Below are 18923 nucleotides of genomic sequence, written 5' to 3'. Positions count from 1 at the left end.
TATATAAAAAAAAATAAACCTTTTCTAATGTTAAAGGCTAATCGTATTTCTAAGTGAAGAATTGCTAACTTCTTTTTACTAGAAAGAATTTAATTCAATCTCAAAATATTTGAAACATTTTTAAATCTGTTCTTTAAAACTCAGTAATCTGTGCACTGATGTTTATAGTCCTGCATTTATTGTACTGATGGGTGTCTGGCTTGCTGATGGCGACATGTCCAGGAGGACAGCTCCATTTCCAAATCTCTCTAGGTGACCTGGCTTCTGTCCAAGGGGGAAAAGAAGGTTGAGAAAATACTTCCCTCTCCACTTCATCTACTTTGTCTGATTGTTCACGAGGCTACAAGGCAGGTTTTTTACTAACCTAAATCTCAATTAAATCCCAGGCAAGTGTCTGTCAATGAAAATTAATTTAACACCCCAGAGTACAGCTAAACTCTTTCAGTACAATAGATCCTAGTGAATGATCCGATTTCCCTGGTAGTTTCTAAAGATCATTCAAAATCCTACAAACTAAAAAAACAATAATAAGGATTTCTGACAGTTCCTGAAACAATAATAAAAAGGATTTTTGATATTTCCCAAAAGCAATAGACCAATACCATAAGAAAAATACTGGAGGTAAAGGAAGATCAGAATATATTACAGTTGAGTTTCATGTGCAGTTTAAAAGACAACTCTTTATGTCAACATGTCTTACACTGGTTTCTAAGGGTGCATATATACTTCCTTTATATTAGTGATGACACAATTGGCAAGGTACATTCAAACATGTTACAATTTTTATCCTTTTATAAATGGCTGCTGTAAGTATAGGTTTGTATACATGTGGCAACATGTCACAACTCATGTTCCACTGTACAAAAATCTGTGGTACACCAAGGGGGTATTTTATATATGCAGTGTTTAAACAGAATGCTACCTATCAATTCTGTGTTAGGTACTCAAGGCTAGAACTAAAATCTGAAAATGTGGGTTTAAGGGGCTCCTGAGTGACTCAGTCAGTTGAGCATTCAACTCTGGCTCTGGTCATGATCTCATGGTTCATGGGTTCGAGCCCCACATGGGTCTCTGTGCTGACAGCGTAGAGTCTGGAGCCTGCTTCAAGTTCTGTGTCTCCCTCTCTTTCTCTGGCCCTCTCCTGCTTGTGCTCTGTCTCTCTCTGTCTCTTGAAAATAAATAAATGTTAGAAAAATTTTTGAAAATATGGGTTCATGTCCTGTCCCTGTCATGCACCACAGTATGATTTAACTGTTGATCTTTGACCCTATTTCTTTCCATCTATAGAACTAAATAAGCCTCGCTCATATACTTACAACAGCTATTTATAAAAAGATAAAAATTATAACATGTTTGAACGTACCTTGCCAATTGTGACATCACTAATATAAAGGAAGTATATGTGCACCCTTAGAAACCAGTGTAAGAGAAAAGAAGTCAGACTGCCTTACAACTGCATGGACCTCCACAATCCAGGATATACTCTTCATAGGTTTGATGAACGTTTTTCTCAAAGAAAGAAAAAGGATTCCTATATTTAAAGTTTGTGTGATTACTACAATTTTATAAACCTAGAAAAAAGCTAGTCAAGTCCAAGGAATGCTGAGTGAAGGGAACCTTTGGAATAACCTAGAATTAGTTAGGTTCCACCAAGCACATTGGTCATGCCATGTAAGAGTGAGACCTTAGCAGTGCCTAGCTCTAGAACTGTACCCTATAACATTACTCATAGTATGGGCATGGTCTACTAAAAACATTCCTTTTTTGTTTTCAAATGTTGTTTCAAGTTAAAAAAAAAAAAAAAAGGGAAGAAAGAAGGAAAAAAAAGGTTACCAGGATTCTGCATATCTCACCAACATAGGGCAGTCTGAGTTTAGATCCTGCCTCTGTCACTTCTCAGCTATGTAATTTTGATCAAATAATAGAAATAATATTTATTTATTATTATTATCAAAATAATATAATAGTATTTCTTAAACCTAAACACCCTCCACCTTTAGGTGGATGTGATAATAGTGTCTATCTCACTGATATATTGGGAAAAGAGGATGTTATAAAACATTATCTTCTTAGCACCGTACCTGGTACATCATAAGAGCTAAAAAAATATTACTAATATACTAATAATCACTAAGTTCATACTACTTAAGTAAGCCTCTATACTAACAGGTCAAAGGAATATCTAGGACTGAAGATATCTTGATGTCTAAAGAATAATCGATGTCTATCACAATGCTCCTGATACACAAGACGGAGTAAGGCCAGAATAATAATATAAATTATACAGCTGATGCTTGAATGATGCAGGGGTTAGGGACACCAATCCTCCATAGAATCAAAAATCCATGTATAACTTCTGGCTCTACCAAAACTTAACTAGCCTACTGTTAACCAGAAGATTTATCTGTAACATAAACAGTTGACGAACACATATTTTGTATATGTATTATGTCCTGTAAAGTTCACAATGAAGTAAGCTAGAGAAAAGAAAATGTTATTAAGGAAATCACAAGAGAAAATACATTTATACCACTGTCTTAAAAAAAAAAAAAAAAAAAAGCCTGGGTGGCTCAGTTGGTTAAGTGTCCGAATTCAGCTCAGGTCATGATCTCACAATTTGTGAGTTCGAGCCTCGCCTTGGGCTCTGTGTTGACAGCCCAGAGCCTGAAGCCTGCTTCAGATTCTGTATCTCTCTCTCTCTCTGCCTCTCCCCTGCTCGCACTCTGTCTCCCTCTCTCTCTCAAAAATAAAAATTAAAAAAAAAAAAATCCTTGAATAAGTGGACCCACACGGTTCAAACCCATGTTGTTCAAGAGTCAACTGTATATATACTAAACACAATGACTAGTACACAATAGACACTCAATAAATATTGGTTGAATGGTTTAGCAACATGTTAAGAAAACTTAAAGTGTCAACTAATCCATTAGTATCATCTTTGAGGGCAGGTTAATGTGGTAAGTTTCATCGTTCATTTTTGAATGAAGATAGTAATGTCACCTATTCCTATGCACATATGAAGCAAAGTTGAGAGTGACAATTACTATAATAAAGGAACACAATTCAATAATAGCTTGACATACTGGGATAACGGATCATAATTAAGAATTAAATAGGGAAAGGTAAAATCCTACAAAAAATAAAGCAATTAAATGTTATTGTAACAAATTATGTACAACTTTGATTTACATGCAGTTCATAAGAGGGCATTTGTATAGGGATTTTATTGATCACAAGCAAAATAAACTTATTATCATTGAAAATGGTCAAGGAGACTATATGGATGCTCTTCTATCAGAAATTTTAGAAATGAATCCTATTTTGGGTAAAAGTGCTATCTGAACCATTTGTTCATTCAGCAAGTATTTACAGAGGACCTACAATGTGCCAGGCACAATGATAAGGTCTGGAAATGCACTGATGTCCAAGGTAGACTTGGCTCTTGCTGCCACTAGGTAGCTTCCTGGAGAGCAGAACACTGATAAGTAAACAGACTGATAATGCAACGGAACTGGCCTGGGAGATGATCTCAAAGCAGGACACCTAACACAGAATGGATAAAGTCAAGAGTTGTTTTTCCAAGAGGACTTGGTAACCAATCAGATGAGGAGAGAGAGGAATAGTGAGGAGACTAAGAATGAAGATTTCTGACTTCTGGTATGAGTAGAGTATGCCACTCCCAATGAAGGGAGACATAGAAGGAACATGTTGAAGAGGAAAAGTATTAATTCAGTATGGAATTGGCGGAGTTTGAGAGGTTGATAGACTGTATAGATGAAGATAACCAGCAGGCAGTCCAGGATAAATAGTCTGAATTTATATGTATATTGCAGTTGAGGCCATGGGAGGAGATGAGGTTACCCAAGCAATGAAATGAAACTAAAATGAAAACAAAAAGTTCTAGGTTAAAACATGAAGGAAACCAACACTGAGATCCTGTCACCAAGGCCTATAAAGGGTAGAAGTCCAAGAAAATATTACAAGAAGGGAAGAGTAGTTAAAAATGCCCCCAAACTTCTGGGATATCAAAAAAAAGCACTGAAGAAAGTCTTCAGAATAAGGCGGTGTTCAGAGACCTCAGTGAGAGCCACTTCCTGACAAGCTGCAGGAAAGTACAGTAGAAAAAACACTCAAATGTTTAACAACCCAATCTCCTCAATATGAATGATACAGGTACCAACAAAATCAGAGAAGCTTTCGAGAGAAAGAATTTTGGTTAGAGAAATGCCAGGAAGGAAAGGAGAGTTGATAACCAATCCTCCTGAGGATTACAAAAAGTCACTTCCCAAAACCCTGAAAACGACACTAGTGTTTTTCAAATTTTTCCACCAGAACTACTGAAGATGCAGAAGAAAGTATCTTATACAGCACTTGCCATCTCTGGGTAGGCAATGATGATGAGGTATTAAATTTGTTCTTAAAAATTCCCATAAATTGTGTATTCTGCACATAGAAACAGGAGTGTTGATTTTAATATAAAAATATTTCCCCCTATTTTCAATTAAAATGATTGTTCCCAAAAGGTGTTCCATGTTTATCATGCAATGTCCCATATGGCCCTCCCACAGTCCTCACACACCCCATATGCGTACACGCATCATATACTCCCACTTTGAGAAATATGGAGGAGGTGCTTCCTTCCACAAGAGTGACATCCTCTGGAAATCTCTACAGAAAGCATCTGCCAGGGCCCAAGTCCCATGAACTGCTCCAAGACCTGTAAACACTTCTTCCTTTCATTTTCTTAAAAATACCCCCTTTAACCTTCAAAGTATGTTTCAGACATCCTGGAATTGGATGGCTACAACAATGTTGAAGGGACTTTAATAATACATCCTCTTCATCTTCCTTAACTAACAAGTCATCATCTATCAAATACCCTGTACATGGAGGTTGACCCAATGCCTTCAAATATTTAGTCACTCTTCTCTAAACCTTTCCCATATATTTCCCAAGGTGCAGACATGGTTTTGTAAAGAGGCCCTTATGCCTTTGGGACAGAGACAGGTTCAGCCTAAATGAGGTCATTAAAACAAAACATCAAGTTCCCAGTGCTCTGAGATTCCAAGCCAATGACCCACAGAGTGTTCCAGCTGATCTTAATTTCCCTGGCACAGCACAGTCAGAGTACTGTAATACAATGCAAAATGTCTCTAAAGAGAAACTAGATACTGGCTCAAGTCTTGCCAATACACAGTTAAATAATACCAAAGTGCTCCTTTTATCTGAATGCTGGGCTTCACACACATATGTCACCCTTCCCAAGAATGAAAGTAATATTCCGCTATGAATGTGGGTTGATTGAAAAGCTTTTACTGGACTCAGCCCCATAAAGTATAGGTGTTTTTTAACTGGCATACATGGGCTGGTTGAGACTGAAAATGCTCACAAGGGGACCAAAGAGACAAAGAACAGAACTTATTCTGAGCAAGGGTAATCCAAATTTAGAATGTGCTAATAGTGGTAAATCAATACCCAAACGTTTATCCTGACTCAGATCTCATTAGCATCTGACAATATCGGACCCCTCCCAGTAACTAAAGTTCACTTTTCTAAGTTTTCTTGCAAACTCTTCATCCATTAAATTAAATTATTAGTACATTCCCAAATATTCCCTCACTCCTTCACTTAATAATAACCACTTCCTCTGCATTTTCCCCATTCATTATTTCATGAATTTATTCTTTGATTCAGCAAAATTTACCGAGGGCCTATTAAGTGCCAGGCATTGTTCTATCTGCTGGAAGCTGAATATATAAAATGAAGTCCCTGCTCTTACAGGGACTTGTTCTAGTTGGAAAAGACAGAAAATAAACACTTATGTGTGTGAACATATAATATGCCAGATGATAAGTGCCAGAGAGAAAAAGTAAGTTGGGCAAGGGAAGAGACAGGGCAGAGGTGGTAGAAAGCAAGGTCAATCTTTGAATTTCATCAGTGCTAAAATTCATTTACGGTTTATTTTATTTTTGAGAGAGAGACAGAACGTGAGCGGCGGAGGGGCAGAGAAAGAGGGAGACACAGAATCCAAAGCAGGCTCCAGGCTCTGAGCTGTCAGCACAGAGACCGACACGGGGCTCAAACCCATAAACTATGACATCATGACCTGAGCCGAAGTCGGATGCTCAACCTACTGAGCCATCCAGGGGCCCCTAAAATTCATTTCTAATGATACATCATCCAATAAATCAATTAGGGCCTTTTATAATGTAACTAACACAATGAATTGGAAACCATCTGACTTGAAAAAGATTTGTTACCAATCAGATTCTTTCACTTTCTCAATTTCTAAATAGTTTATCAATCAATGAGATTACCCAAGATTAATTACAACAATACTCTCTCACGTAAATTGTTTAAACTAATATACTCAGAAAAATCTGGAGGGGAAGTGTTAATTTTATTACACCTTGGCCAAACAAACATAAAAATGAGGCTTTGCATGACTTCTTTCCAATTTTTTAAATAAAAATGCCATTATCTTATAATGTGCTTTAAATACATTTTCATCAAAAGTTTAGGGCTGTAAATTTAGTTGATTCGATTTAAGGAAAATGTCAACCATATAATTGGAAAAGATAGTCCTCACTCTCAAATCAGTCAGCCAAATCAGGCTTCTATTCTATTAGATAAAATCCAACTTTGCTTTTCAATTCAAATAAAGGTATCAATATGCATTCTGAGAAAAAATATATTAAAAAACACTGAAAATTAATTATAGATGATATCTTATAAAAGAAATAGCTGAATGCAGTCAAAATTAAAATATAGAACTAAAAGCTCTAAACTGTGTGACAAAGTGCTAAGAAGAACATGGAATTCCTCTGGCAATTATGTTAAGCATACATTCTACCTTGATTTTCTGCTTTTGGATGTAATTAAATAAAAACCAGGTATAAAATTAGAAATAGCTCCATTAATTGTAATATTCATCATGATAAAAATTCCTTATGCTTTTAATGAAAACAAATGATGTATATACACTAAAAATTAGTCTAGCAGCCAGTATATTTGTTATTAAAAGAAAGTGGAAAATATTAAAGTAATTTATGATAGGGGCACCTGCGTGGCTCTGTCGGTTAAATAACCAACTCTTGGTTTTAGTTCATGATCTCTAACCATGTGTGGGATCAAATGCAAAGCCTGCTTGGGATATTCATTCTCTCTCTCTCTCTCTCTCTCTCCTCCCCTTCCCTCCCCTCCCCTCTCCTCTCCTCTCTCTCTCAAAATAAATAAATAAACGTTAAAAAAATCCTTGAAAATAAAAAAGTGAAAAATTGTTATCAGTCCCATCACACAATCAGATATCTGAATTCAGAACACTTCACTACTAGCCAAAATCCTCATTTCCCACAATGTCTCTCCTTAACAGAAATTCATTTAAGGCACAAAACCACAGGAACTCTTTCTGATTTGTGGTACTTTGATTAATCATTAAGGGAAGCTTTCCCTGTGTGTGATGCCCAGAGGTGTACATGCCCCAGGGTAATACACCAGGTGAAAACGGAATTATGAACACAGGTAGGTTCCCAGAAAGGTAAGTTTTAGGAAAATGTACTTATGGAAGATGAGGATCTAGCAACTAATTCTCTTAAATCTGTGAGTTTGCACATCCTTTGGTAAATTTATATATTCAAGGGGTATATGTCTCTGCATTTCCACATCATGAGCACTGGCCCAAGTCATTCACCAGTGATGTCAATAGTTAATAATTAAAACATCTGCTAATACCTACTATCCCTGGTTCAGAGAGACTTATATTATAAGCCAGCTTTATATTTCCACTTAACTTTTTTAATGTGGGGATTTTTAACACACAGTAAGTTGGAAGAAAGTATACTGCAGTCCACCAAACACTTTTTACTTATAATCTCATTAAAGATGAATAATGTGCAAAATCATAATATATCTATTAATTTTGTTACATGTGACCAAAATGTCCTATGCATAACTATTACTAGAATTAGAAATAGCTTTTTTAATTTGATGAAGAGGAGGAAGATAACTGATCATGACTAGAATAAATATGTCAAAATACAATGTGATAAAATTTATTTCAACTATTTACCTTCAATAATCCATTACTCATTCATTCTTTTAATCAAACAACCCAAGAACTAGGAATGTAAGATATTCTTTTTGGAAGGAAAAACAATAAATAACTAGAGCAAAGAGATAAATGCAACAATTCACTTTATGTTAAGTAAAGCCAAAGAACTGTACTGCAAAATGTGATGGAGTAGTGGGGGAAAATAAGATAAAAAAACAAGCGTTAAGGGATAGTTTACACAGTCTAGTCAAAATGGCCTCCTTGATAAGTCATTTTATACTGAGACCTACCTAAAGAATAAAGAGGAGTCAGTTATGTAAAGAGCCAGGAAAAGAGTTCTAAGCAGAAAAAAAGAGTAAAGCCAAAGGCTCTGAGGTAGAATACAAGATGCCCCGCTCACAAACAGGAATGCCCTGCCGCTGTGGATGCAGTATAGTCAACAAAAAGTAGAACACAGATGAGGTTTAAGAGGTAGACAGAAGTCAAATCATGTAGAATCCTGTTGGCCAAGGTACAATGTTTACTTTCATGCTTTTCTATCACAAAGTTTTCAATCAGGCAGTGACATGATGTGATCTACATTTTATTTTTAATTTGAGAGAGAGAGAGAAAGCATGCAGGGGAAGGGGCATAAAGGGTGGGGGAGACAGATTGAGAGAGAGAGAGAGAGAGAGAGAGAGAGAGAGACCTAAGGAGGCTCCATGATGAGTGTGGAGCCTAACACGGGGCTCAGCCCTATAATCGTGAGATCATGACCTGAGCCAAAATCAAGAGTCAGACGTTAACCAATTGAGCTACCCAGGTGCCCGAAGGTGATCCACATTGCTAAGAGATCACTTCTAAGAAGTGTATGAAGAATGGACCCAGATAGACTAAAGTAGAAGCAAGAAGGCCATTTATGAGCCTCTAGTATATGAGAAGACAGTGGCTGAAGCTGGGATGGTAACCGTGAAGATGGAAAGAAGTTCATGGATTCAGGAATACTGCAGTGAAAGATGTGACAGTATTTGATATAAGAACAGAAAGAGGTCTCCTTGATCTTTGGATTGAGCAACCAAATGGATTACTCGAGGGCAGAGCAAGAGGAACGTGGAGAAGGACTTAGAGGTTATGACCACCTCAGCCCTTCAAGCCAAGCAGAACCAAGTGCATTGGACCTACGCCAGCCTCAAATGTTTCACCTTGTATCTCAAATCCTTATTTCTGAGCTAATATAACTTCACCACATAACCTGGCCCCTCTCAGATATGATATCTTTTCTGACTCTCTTTCTACCACTTGGACCTTGATTGACATGCGTTAACTAGCCCCTCCTGCCCCTATCTTCTCCATAAAGGTGGCTCCTGTGCTGCTTGTCCCATGACACCCAATGCGCTCTTTATCACAGGAGGTGTGGTAACCATGTGGGAAGATCTGAACAAAGGCTGACTGGAAACTCTTGGGGCCAGTGGGACCAAAGGAACCTCCTAAGACTCCCGTATCTACTACATGGAGTCACTAGTACTTTAAAAGCCACCAGAATCGGGGCGCCTGGGTGGCTTAGTCGGTTAAGTGTCTGACTTTCGCTTAGGTCATGATCTCGCGGTTTGTGGGTTCGAGCCCCGCGTCGGGCTCTGTGCTGACTGCCGGCTCAGAGCCTGGAGCCTGTTTCAATCTGTGACTCCCTCTCTCTCTGACCCTCCCCTGCTCATGCTGTCTCTCTCTCTCTCTCCTAGAAATAAATTAAAAAAAACATTAAAAAAAAAAATAAAAGCCACCAGAATCATTTGCTCTAGAATAGAATAAAACAGTCGCACGCTCAAAACCCAGAAAGTGTGGGCAATAGGCTCATATCATGTCGCTGAGCAGCAGCGTGATATTGAAAACTAGGTTTGCTGGTTCCCGGTCCATTATTTTTAATCATGTCATACTGTGTTATATCTTTCCATAGAAACAATATTAAAAATGGCACCCAGGATGTTGTAAATGTACCATACTTTGGAACTATTACGGGTGAAAAATTTTTACTGACTCTCTAACCACCACATGTAACATCACATCTATGGACAAATATATGTGAATAAAAAGCCCACTTATAAATGATCTTTTGGAATAGGTACATGCATTGGTAAACTAGTTAAGAATACTAATCCACATGGGGCACTTGGCTGCTCAGTTGGTAGAGCATGCAACTCTTGATCCTGGGGTTTTAAGTTAGAGCCCCACATTGGGTGTAGCAATTACTTAAAAATAAAATCTTAAAAAAAAAAAAGAGGGGCACCTGGGTGGTTCAGTCGGTGAAGCGTCCAACTTGGGCTCAGGTCATGATCTCACGGTTCGTGAGTTCAAGCCTCTCATCAGGCTCTGTGCTGTGCATGGAGCCTACTTCCGATTCTGTATCTCCTTCCCTCTCTGCCCCACCCCTGCTTATACACACACACACACACACACACACACACACACACTCACTCTCTCAAAAATAAATAAACATTAATTTTTTTTAAAAAAAGAATACTAATCTTCCTATTTATGCTTATTTTCTCTGTGGCTTAGAAAAATGCTAAATGAGTGCAACTAAAGGGAAGGACAAGAAGTAAAAGATGCTCTCCCTATATCAGCTCTCCTATTTCTCTCCCCAATTGACTCTGAAAAGCTCCCTTGCCTTGGTAAAGACTTGTGGCTGTTTCCTAGGCTCTCCACTGAGCTATCCCTCAAATAGAGTGCCAAGACGACAATACCCAAGTCTGCCTATCCTTGCTCAAATACACATCAGTGTATTCGTACACAATGGAATCTCTCACCATTCTATATAAGCTGACATGTTTAAAAGCAACATCCACAGGACTGCAGAAAGCTTTTTTATATAATTAAGATCCACATTTATATTGAACCATGAATGGCTCCAATTTTCCTTCTGTTGACAGAACATAATATATGCCCCTAGGGAAAAATAAACCAGAAGCTGAGCTTTCAGAGAAGTGAAAAATAAAACCCATATTGCAGATAAAGGTTGGATTGCAAATGTACCCTGCAAATTAACCAAAAATTAGAGGCAACCTTCAAACTGGAAATAAAACCTTGACAAGCAGATCTGCTAGGAGATTTAAGTTTTAAAATAGGAAGAGACAGCTGTCTTCTGTTATAAATGAAGTAGGGAGAATGAAGTAGCATGAAGTAGGGAGAATCCTGTGTTGGTAGCTCCTGTCATCAGAGGCTAAGATGCAAGCTCAAGACAATGGCCAAGCAAGATAACCAGAACTCAAGGGTGGCATTAACTGAAACCACTGTCCAGTAAATATGCTTCAAGTGAATTAAGTGAACTGAAGGAAAGTAGACCCTGTAAACTGTCTAGGCCCACTGGCCAAATGAACTGGTAGATCACCATACATCAATAAGGATAGAGTAAGAATTTGATTTTGTGTCCACTGTTCTTTGTTGGAGATCTTGTTTTCCCTGGGGGATGAGCTGTTCATTGTTTCTTTCCCACCTTCCTATGCCAGACCCATTGAAGCTGGACTTCTTGCCCACAAAATTATTCCCACAAACTGCTGAGCAGTGGTCCAGGTTCTTATGTCCCCTCGGCCATAGCTGACTGAATAAAGAGCTGGGCACACAGGGCTAATAGCTTTCTCCCAATGTAGCTTCCAGTCACTTACCAAGTGTTGAACCACAAATGGGAGGAAAGATTTATTCCAAAGAGGTGGCCATTGGGGGCCAAATGCACTAATGTGCAATCAAGACAAGCAAGATTACAGAGAAACGTGAGAGGAAATGGACAAGAAGCAGACATTGTGTGCTGTGTTTGTGGAAGAACAAAAGAGAGAGAACGGAGAAAGTGGCTGCCTTGATTTTTACTGATTTTCTGCTCCCCAGTTCTGACCTCCCATGAGATCAGTGAACTTCTGGCCTTCAGATACTATAACATAACCTTTCAGGCTAGTTCATGTGAGGCTCTGTTTCCTCTAAACAATCAATACCTGGATAAAATACCAACTAAAGTCCATTTGTAATATTCCTACTTTTTCTCAACTAAATGAAATTGTCCACAATTTTGAAAGGTCAGATTGCCCGAGAGTCTAAACTCTAAATTTGCCCATGATTTTCCAAATATATGTCAAAGAGGAAAAAAAAAAAGTCAAATCCCTATGTCCTTCATCAGGACATTATTATTCAGTGGGTTTTACAAAAGGCCTGAGTATCAACGTTTTTAACAAGCATCCCTGCTGATGCTGAGGAAGGTGGTCCGGTGACTACCCTTTGAGAAGCACTGCTCTAAAGCCTGCTTCAGTATTGCTACAAAGATCTGTGTACTTTCAAATTCCTCCCAAGAAAAATGATATTCATCAAGTGCCAACATTCAGAAGTAGCAAATTGCTGTTGGAAAGACATATTTGTTTGAAACCCTAATAGGAGCAAGTATTGTTTCTATTATTTTTTTCTGCATATATAAGATATTTGCATTTCATTTCACATTAAATGGGATTTTGTAAAATGGCCTGGGGGAACCTAAATACAACTTATGATGCTGTTTCCATCTGAAAATGAATTTAAATTTCCAAAGAGCTAATTTAAGGACTTTTGAAATATAACCAGTTATAATTTGGGGATTTCATGTGTCATTCCAACTGAGACAATTAGATTATGAATGGTTTTAAATGATACCAAGGAATTATTGTTATTTTTGTTAGAGAATAATGGCATTTTGATTACATAAGAAAATGTACTTTTCAGAGATGAATACAAAACTAGGTGGGGATGCAATGAGAAGACGTTCAGGATTTATTTTAAAATACTTCAACAAAGACAATAAAAATTTCAAAAAGGAATAGATGAAATCAATGAAACAAAATCTTTATAATTACTGAATCTGGAAAATGGGAATATGAGAGTATAATTTATTGCTTTCTACTTCTGTGAAAATTGGAGAAATGAGTATAGAAGAGTTTGGTTAATGTAGTAGCCATGCAAGATTCCTACTGGACTATGCAAATTGGGCTAATTACTGGCATTACAAAGTAATGATATCAGATACCCTTTAATCTGGGGAGAGATGAACTTGTCTTTTGATAATCCCGATATGAAGAGTAAAAAGAAATCAAAAGCAGAACATAAGGAAAAGTAATTTCTTAATTATTTGAAAGATATGTTTTGTTTTTCTGAGATGTACAAAGGCTTAACTCAGTACAGAATAGATCAGAAACAGTGTAGTAAGGGGCAAAAACATTCAGACCCGATATTCTCTTTGATCTCCCTTTATATCAACTGTGGGAGCATGGGTAAATCATTTCTGGTTTTTGCACTTTTTAAAAAATCATAAAATTTGAACATCAGACCACTTCTTGGCATTCTTCTGACCGTTAGTAATACCAATAAATTCTATTTGGTGACAAGCTATTATTTGATAAATTTTTCATATTAAATAAGATGGAGAAGAAAGCTAGAGGATAAAAACACAGAGATAGTTATAGTTGAAGAAGGAAAAATAAAAAATCTAGGTCCTTAAATGAGTATTAACCAAGGGTGCCTAGGTGGCTCAGTCAGTTAAGCATCCAACTTTGGCTCAGGTCATGATCTCACAGTTCAAGAGTTCAAGCCCTGTGTCAGGCTCTGTGCTGACAGCTCAGAGCCTGGAGCCTGCTTCAGATTCTGTGTCTCCCTCTCTCTCTGCCCCTCCCCAGCTCGTGCTCTGTCTCTCTCTCAAGAATAAATAAACATTAAGAAAAGTGAGTATTGGGGCGCCTGGGTGGCTTAGTCGGTTAAGCGTCCGACTTTCGCTTGGGTCATGATCTCGCGGTTCGTGGGTTCGAGCCCCGCGTCGGGCTCTGTGCTGACTGCCAGCTCAGAGCCTGGAGCCTGTTTCAGAGTCTGTTACTCCCTCTCTCTCTGACCCTCCCCTGCTCACGCTGTCTCTCTCTCTCTCTCTCCTAGAAATAAAAAAAAAAAAAAGAAAAGAAAAATGAGTATTAACTAATGGTACTGTCACCTCTGCTCTGGTGTTATGAGCAATTATAACCAACAACACTGACATGTTTATTCCTTGTGCTACTCTAACGATTCTCGACTTCTGTGGAAATCGGGCCTTCCTAAAAAAAGACCCTTTAAGGCCTCAAGAAATGCGATTGCTGGTCCTTGCTGTGCTACTATCAACCACATAGCATTTCTTAGTCTCAATTTACTAATCTGTAAAAAAGCATTCCACTAGATGATCTCAAAGTTCTCTTCCAGCTCAAACATTCCACAACACAGTTTTTCATAGGTGTCTTTTTAGCTTTAAAACAAGTTATGCTACAAAGTCCTGGGAAGAAATTAACCAAGCCTGCTACACAAACTAAGCCGGAGCAGAAAAATTACCTGATGGCAGACAAACCCAAGACAAGAACTGATTTTTCTGTAAGGGCTAAAGATCTCTTATTATTTCCCTTTCTTCAAATAGTAAGGGATGATTTCCTGGTAAATTCCAATCAGAAATAGAAGAGGGGTGCCTGGGTGGCTCAGTCAGTTAAGCCTCTGACTCTTGATTTCGGCCAAGGTCATGATTTCACGGTTCAGGGGATCAAGCCCCACATCAGGCTCTTGCACTGACAGCATGGAGTCTGCTTGGGATTCTCTCTCTTTCTCTCTCTCTCTGCCCCTCCCCCACTCATATACACATGTGTGGGTATGTGCGCATGTTCTCTCTCTCTCAAAATAAATAAATTTACATTTACAAAAGAAATAGAAGAAAAAGAGAAATCTAAATTTATCAGTTAAGTCACTTTTAATATAAAGTTAAATTACAAGTAATTTTTCTGGACTATGTATATAAAGGAATCTACTTTATTAATAGACACAGGGACATATACCTAGGCAACATATCTGACCAGCATTATAAAAAGAAGGAGAGAGAATAAAGAATCCATATTCTATCTCATTCCAGCTCTTATTTTAAAATAAAAAATACTGAAAGCCTACAGTATTGTATACTTTGAGACATTTTATTATCAAACAGAGATAAAGCATATCCTATTTGTGGCTTCAATGCACTTTACCACTCATGCATTATGTAAGTGTCTCAAATTGTAAAAAAACAAAAAGAAACACAAAAAAACTGTGTGTGTGTGTGTGTGTGTGTGTGTGGCATATAAAATGATTTTTGACCATGGTTTTGAGACTACATGAAATTTAACATTTCTCTAGATTCTTTCAAATTTTCTAGTCAATTATTCGTAAATAAGTTCAGTCCTTCACTTTTCCAACAGGGAGAAAAGAATTGCTAAAATGACTGGCAAGGGTAAACCAAACAAATGAAAGAGAAAATATCAAGAGAAGAGACCCAGGGCTCCTGCAATGTGTCAATTGTAAATAACAGTCAATGGAAACCTACCACATCCAGTCATTTACATCATCTCAAGTGAAGGTCAGAGATAATCGGGCCAGAAATACCATCTTGTAAAAGGGTAATCTGTGTCACAAAGATACTGAGCTTGGGGAATTACTGACATAGAGTCATCTGTTCCCAAAGCAACACTCAGTCCAAAGAACTGAGCATATACAAAGGAATAAAAACAAAGGATCCGTTATAAATGCAAAGTGTAGGTGGAAAACATAAAAGAATGTAAAAAGAAACCTTCCTCTTCCCCAACTTTGGGACATCCTTCTCTTCAGAGAGATCCCAAACCTTGGGCAAAGGAAGAGATCAGCATGCTGGGCCCTTCTCAGGTGGGAACACCCCTCTGGGTCTGGTCTCCAGGAGTCGGGCCAAAACTCTCTGTTCATGAAACAGCACAGCTGTCTGTGTGGGTGCAGTGCTCTCTCAGAAGGTCACTGTGGAAACAGGACACAAGGCCAGAGCAGGAAACCAGCCGGAGTCAATAGTAACATAGCACCCTTTTCCCATTTTGCAATTTGCTAAACCTGATCTAAAACAATGTTGTCATTCACCAAGACAAGGTGTCTTACCCTATGATGATAACTACATACACTTAGGGCACACCCTGACTTGACCCCAACACCTGTACCCACTCTCTCTTTTTTTCTCCTTCTATTAATATATGTTCTCTTTGTTCAAAACAAACTTTACCCCATCAACAGCTCTCAGACACGGGCATTCTCCCAGCATTCATTCTCGAAATTAAAGTGAAAGTAAGCCCAGACCTCTCCCTCTCTACTCCCCTTCCTCCGTTCAACTCCAAAGTCATAACCCAACCCCAAATCAAAGCCTCATCATGGTAAACACCCTTTGTATGGCATTTTTGCTTAGCTCAGTCCCCCAGAGCCTAGAATGGTGCAAGGAATACAAGACGGCCCTCTACTAATAGGGAGATAATCTATTAGATTCCCTAGCTGACTATTATGTCACCATCGGGCATTTCCTTTTCCCATTCTGCATCTCATGGGCAATCCAGAATCGATTTTTCCACCATCATGACACACAGTCAAATCTATCACCCATCTTCCCATCTTATATCCTGACCTGAAAGCCAAGTTCTTAAAAGGCCAGGACATAGGAGCAGGGCTGTTTCTCATTTGGGCTCTGACTTTGAAAGTCATCCTGATAAAGCTCGAGAATCTCCTCCTTGTTCATCTCCTCATCCGGAGTCACAGTCCCGCCCACTTAGGGACTTGCCTCCCCCATCAAAGTCTCTAATTGAGAACATACCTCTGCTCCGGGAATATTTACTCCCACTTTCTCCAGTCCTTTTCCAGAAAGCACATGCACCAATTAAACTTCAAACCGCCCCCTCAAAAAAAAAAAAAAATATATATATATATATATATATGTGCCTTATTATACCAGACTTCCATCGAAACCCAATAGTCCATGGAATGGTTCCCTACTGTCTCTATTATTGCTTTACGTTATCAAGAACTCATCTATTTCCTAGGGTATCTCCTTCATTCCTAAAACTGTGAACATATATTATTGAACCCATCACAGGGAGTAAAAGTGCAGAAAAAAAAGGAAAGAGAACAATACATGCAGGGAAATGGTCAACTGTCTTCTCTCCACGTATTATCCCTCTCCTCACTGTAACCATCTCACTGTTTCAATTTATTGTTTCTCTCTTTACAAGAACAAGGTATGTTTTACCTAGTGACGCCTCTCTTTGTTTTGCTGACTGAAAATTGGAAGGGAGTATATTAAGAAGAGATGGGATTATTCCAGGAAACACTGATTTTTTTTTCCAAATGGATCTCCCCATAGTTGCTTGGATTTTTGGGGGGTTTTTTGTGGTATTTTTTTTCCATTATGGATCTCCCCATAGTTGCTTGGTCCTTGGAATCTAATTTGGCTAAGTCAGTCTCAAACTAGAAACTAAAGAAGAATGCAAAATTATGAAAAATAAAGCCCATCTTCTGGAGCACCTGGGTGTCTCAGTCAGTTAAGCGTCTGACTTCGGCCCAGCGCAGCGCATAGGTTTGAGCCCTGCATAAGGCTCTGAGTTGTCAGCACAGAGCCTGGAGCTTGCTTTGGATTCTGCATCTCCTTCTCTCTTTGCCCCTTCCCCACCCATGCTCTCTGTCTCTCTCTCTCTCTCTCTCAAAAATAAACATTAAAATAAATAAGTAAATAAATAATAAAGTCCATCTTTTAATTATTGCTAAGAAGTCATCTGTCCTCTGTAGCCAGAAGCCTCCAAACTGAGGAATTCACTGGGGAAGAAGACATGCAGAGTCCTCAACTCCAATTACTTTGTGACACAGAGTCACTATCCCACTTTCCTTTAGTAAGTGAGGTTGCTTGGGTTGAAAATGTGGAAGACTATGGAAGGCTTCAAAGAAATCAACCAATCCCTTCTCACCCCAATACCACTGCCCTCCTCCAATTTCTGCCTAAAATTTGATAATCGATTATCATATATAACTATCCCAACTACTCTGTAAACAGTAACAGCTCCCACACTCTGTACTTTATATATATTCTCTAATTTAACCCATCCCAAAAGCATGGTAGGTAACTTTTAACATTCCCATTATACAACTGTGAAAACTGAGGCCTTAAAGGAAAACGATGCCAAGAACTTTGTCAGCCATTAGTCATTTAATACAGACCATACTAATCCTTTGTTAATATTACACATTACTGAATACCTTAAAAATTGTATATGGATTTAGAACTCCTAAGATTTTTTAATTAGAAAATTTTAAAATGCATACCTGCTTTTTCCTTGAATTTGCTTTGGGAAACAGGCCTGCTGACAACACAGATGTAAATGGAGAACAGCAGAGCTCAGGAAAAGGGTTTGGAATAGATGGCATTTCCAGAACATCAAGATCTTTCTTTTTTCTCCTACACCAACAGAACATAGGATGTAATTTACATAAAGCGGAATGAATGTAAAATATAATTGCTGACAGGATTAAGAAGTTAAGGCCAATATGTACAACTCTGTGACAATACTAATATTATATGAAGTATACAGCAAAGATCTGTGATGTACTTTTTGTAGGTCAGAGTAAAATATGTTAATTGACATAAACCAATTTTCTATAGTATTCCTATCTCTCTTTTTTTTTTTTTGGCCTTTAAAAAAATGACCAGGGATAGAAACTCCATTTCCAGCACTTTTGATAATTTTCTTGAGGCTGAAATACAGACTACATATTTACTGATGCAAACACCATCCTGAGAAGTTAGACATTTTTATGCATCCATTAAATTGACAAAGTCTACAAACATTTAGTGAATTCATCCCTATGTCATTTTATTAATCACTTTTGGAAGTTATGGCTTATTAATTATAGCTGTGGTTCATCTCACTTCAAATTTCATTCACAATGTTGCCCACACACAGTCTGTTGATTTTTCAAGTGCTTATAGATACTAAACCGCAAGGCAGTGTTTTTGAAGAGGTAAGTGAATAGAACTTGCTAGTATAAATGTACTCTAGTCCACTGCAGAGTAATTTTAACT

At 38.1% G+C, this 18923-nt stretch overlaps 1 protein-coding gene across 1 annotated transcript in view; it reads right to left on the bottom strand.

The window, feature by feature from the left end:
- Positions 1-18923, bottom strand: part of GRB14 (growth factor receptor bound protein 14) — a 120623-nt gene that overhangs the window by 100839 nt on the left and 861 nt on the right. The window contains exon 2 of the mRNA XM_039241999.1: positions 18167-18299. Coding sequence (XP_039097930.1) covers positions 18167-18299 — 133 coding nt within the window. The remainder of the gene's footprint in view (positions 1-18166; positions 18300-18923) is intronic.

This window comes from Hyaena hyaena, unplaced genomic scaffold (genome assembly GCF_003009895.1).
Source record: "Hyaena hyaena isolate Hyena2069 unplaced genomic scaffold, ASM300989v1 scaffold_207, whole genome shotgun sequence".
NCBI lineage: Eukaryota > Metazoa > Chordata > Mammalia > Carnivora > Hyaenidae > Hyaena > Hyaena hyaena.
The sequence above is the reverse complement of the archived record's forward strand: the minus strand, read 5'-3'. Positions and strand labels throughout refer to the sequence as shown.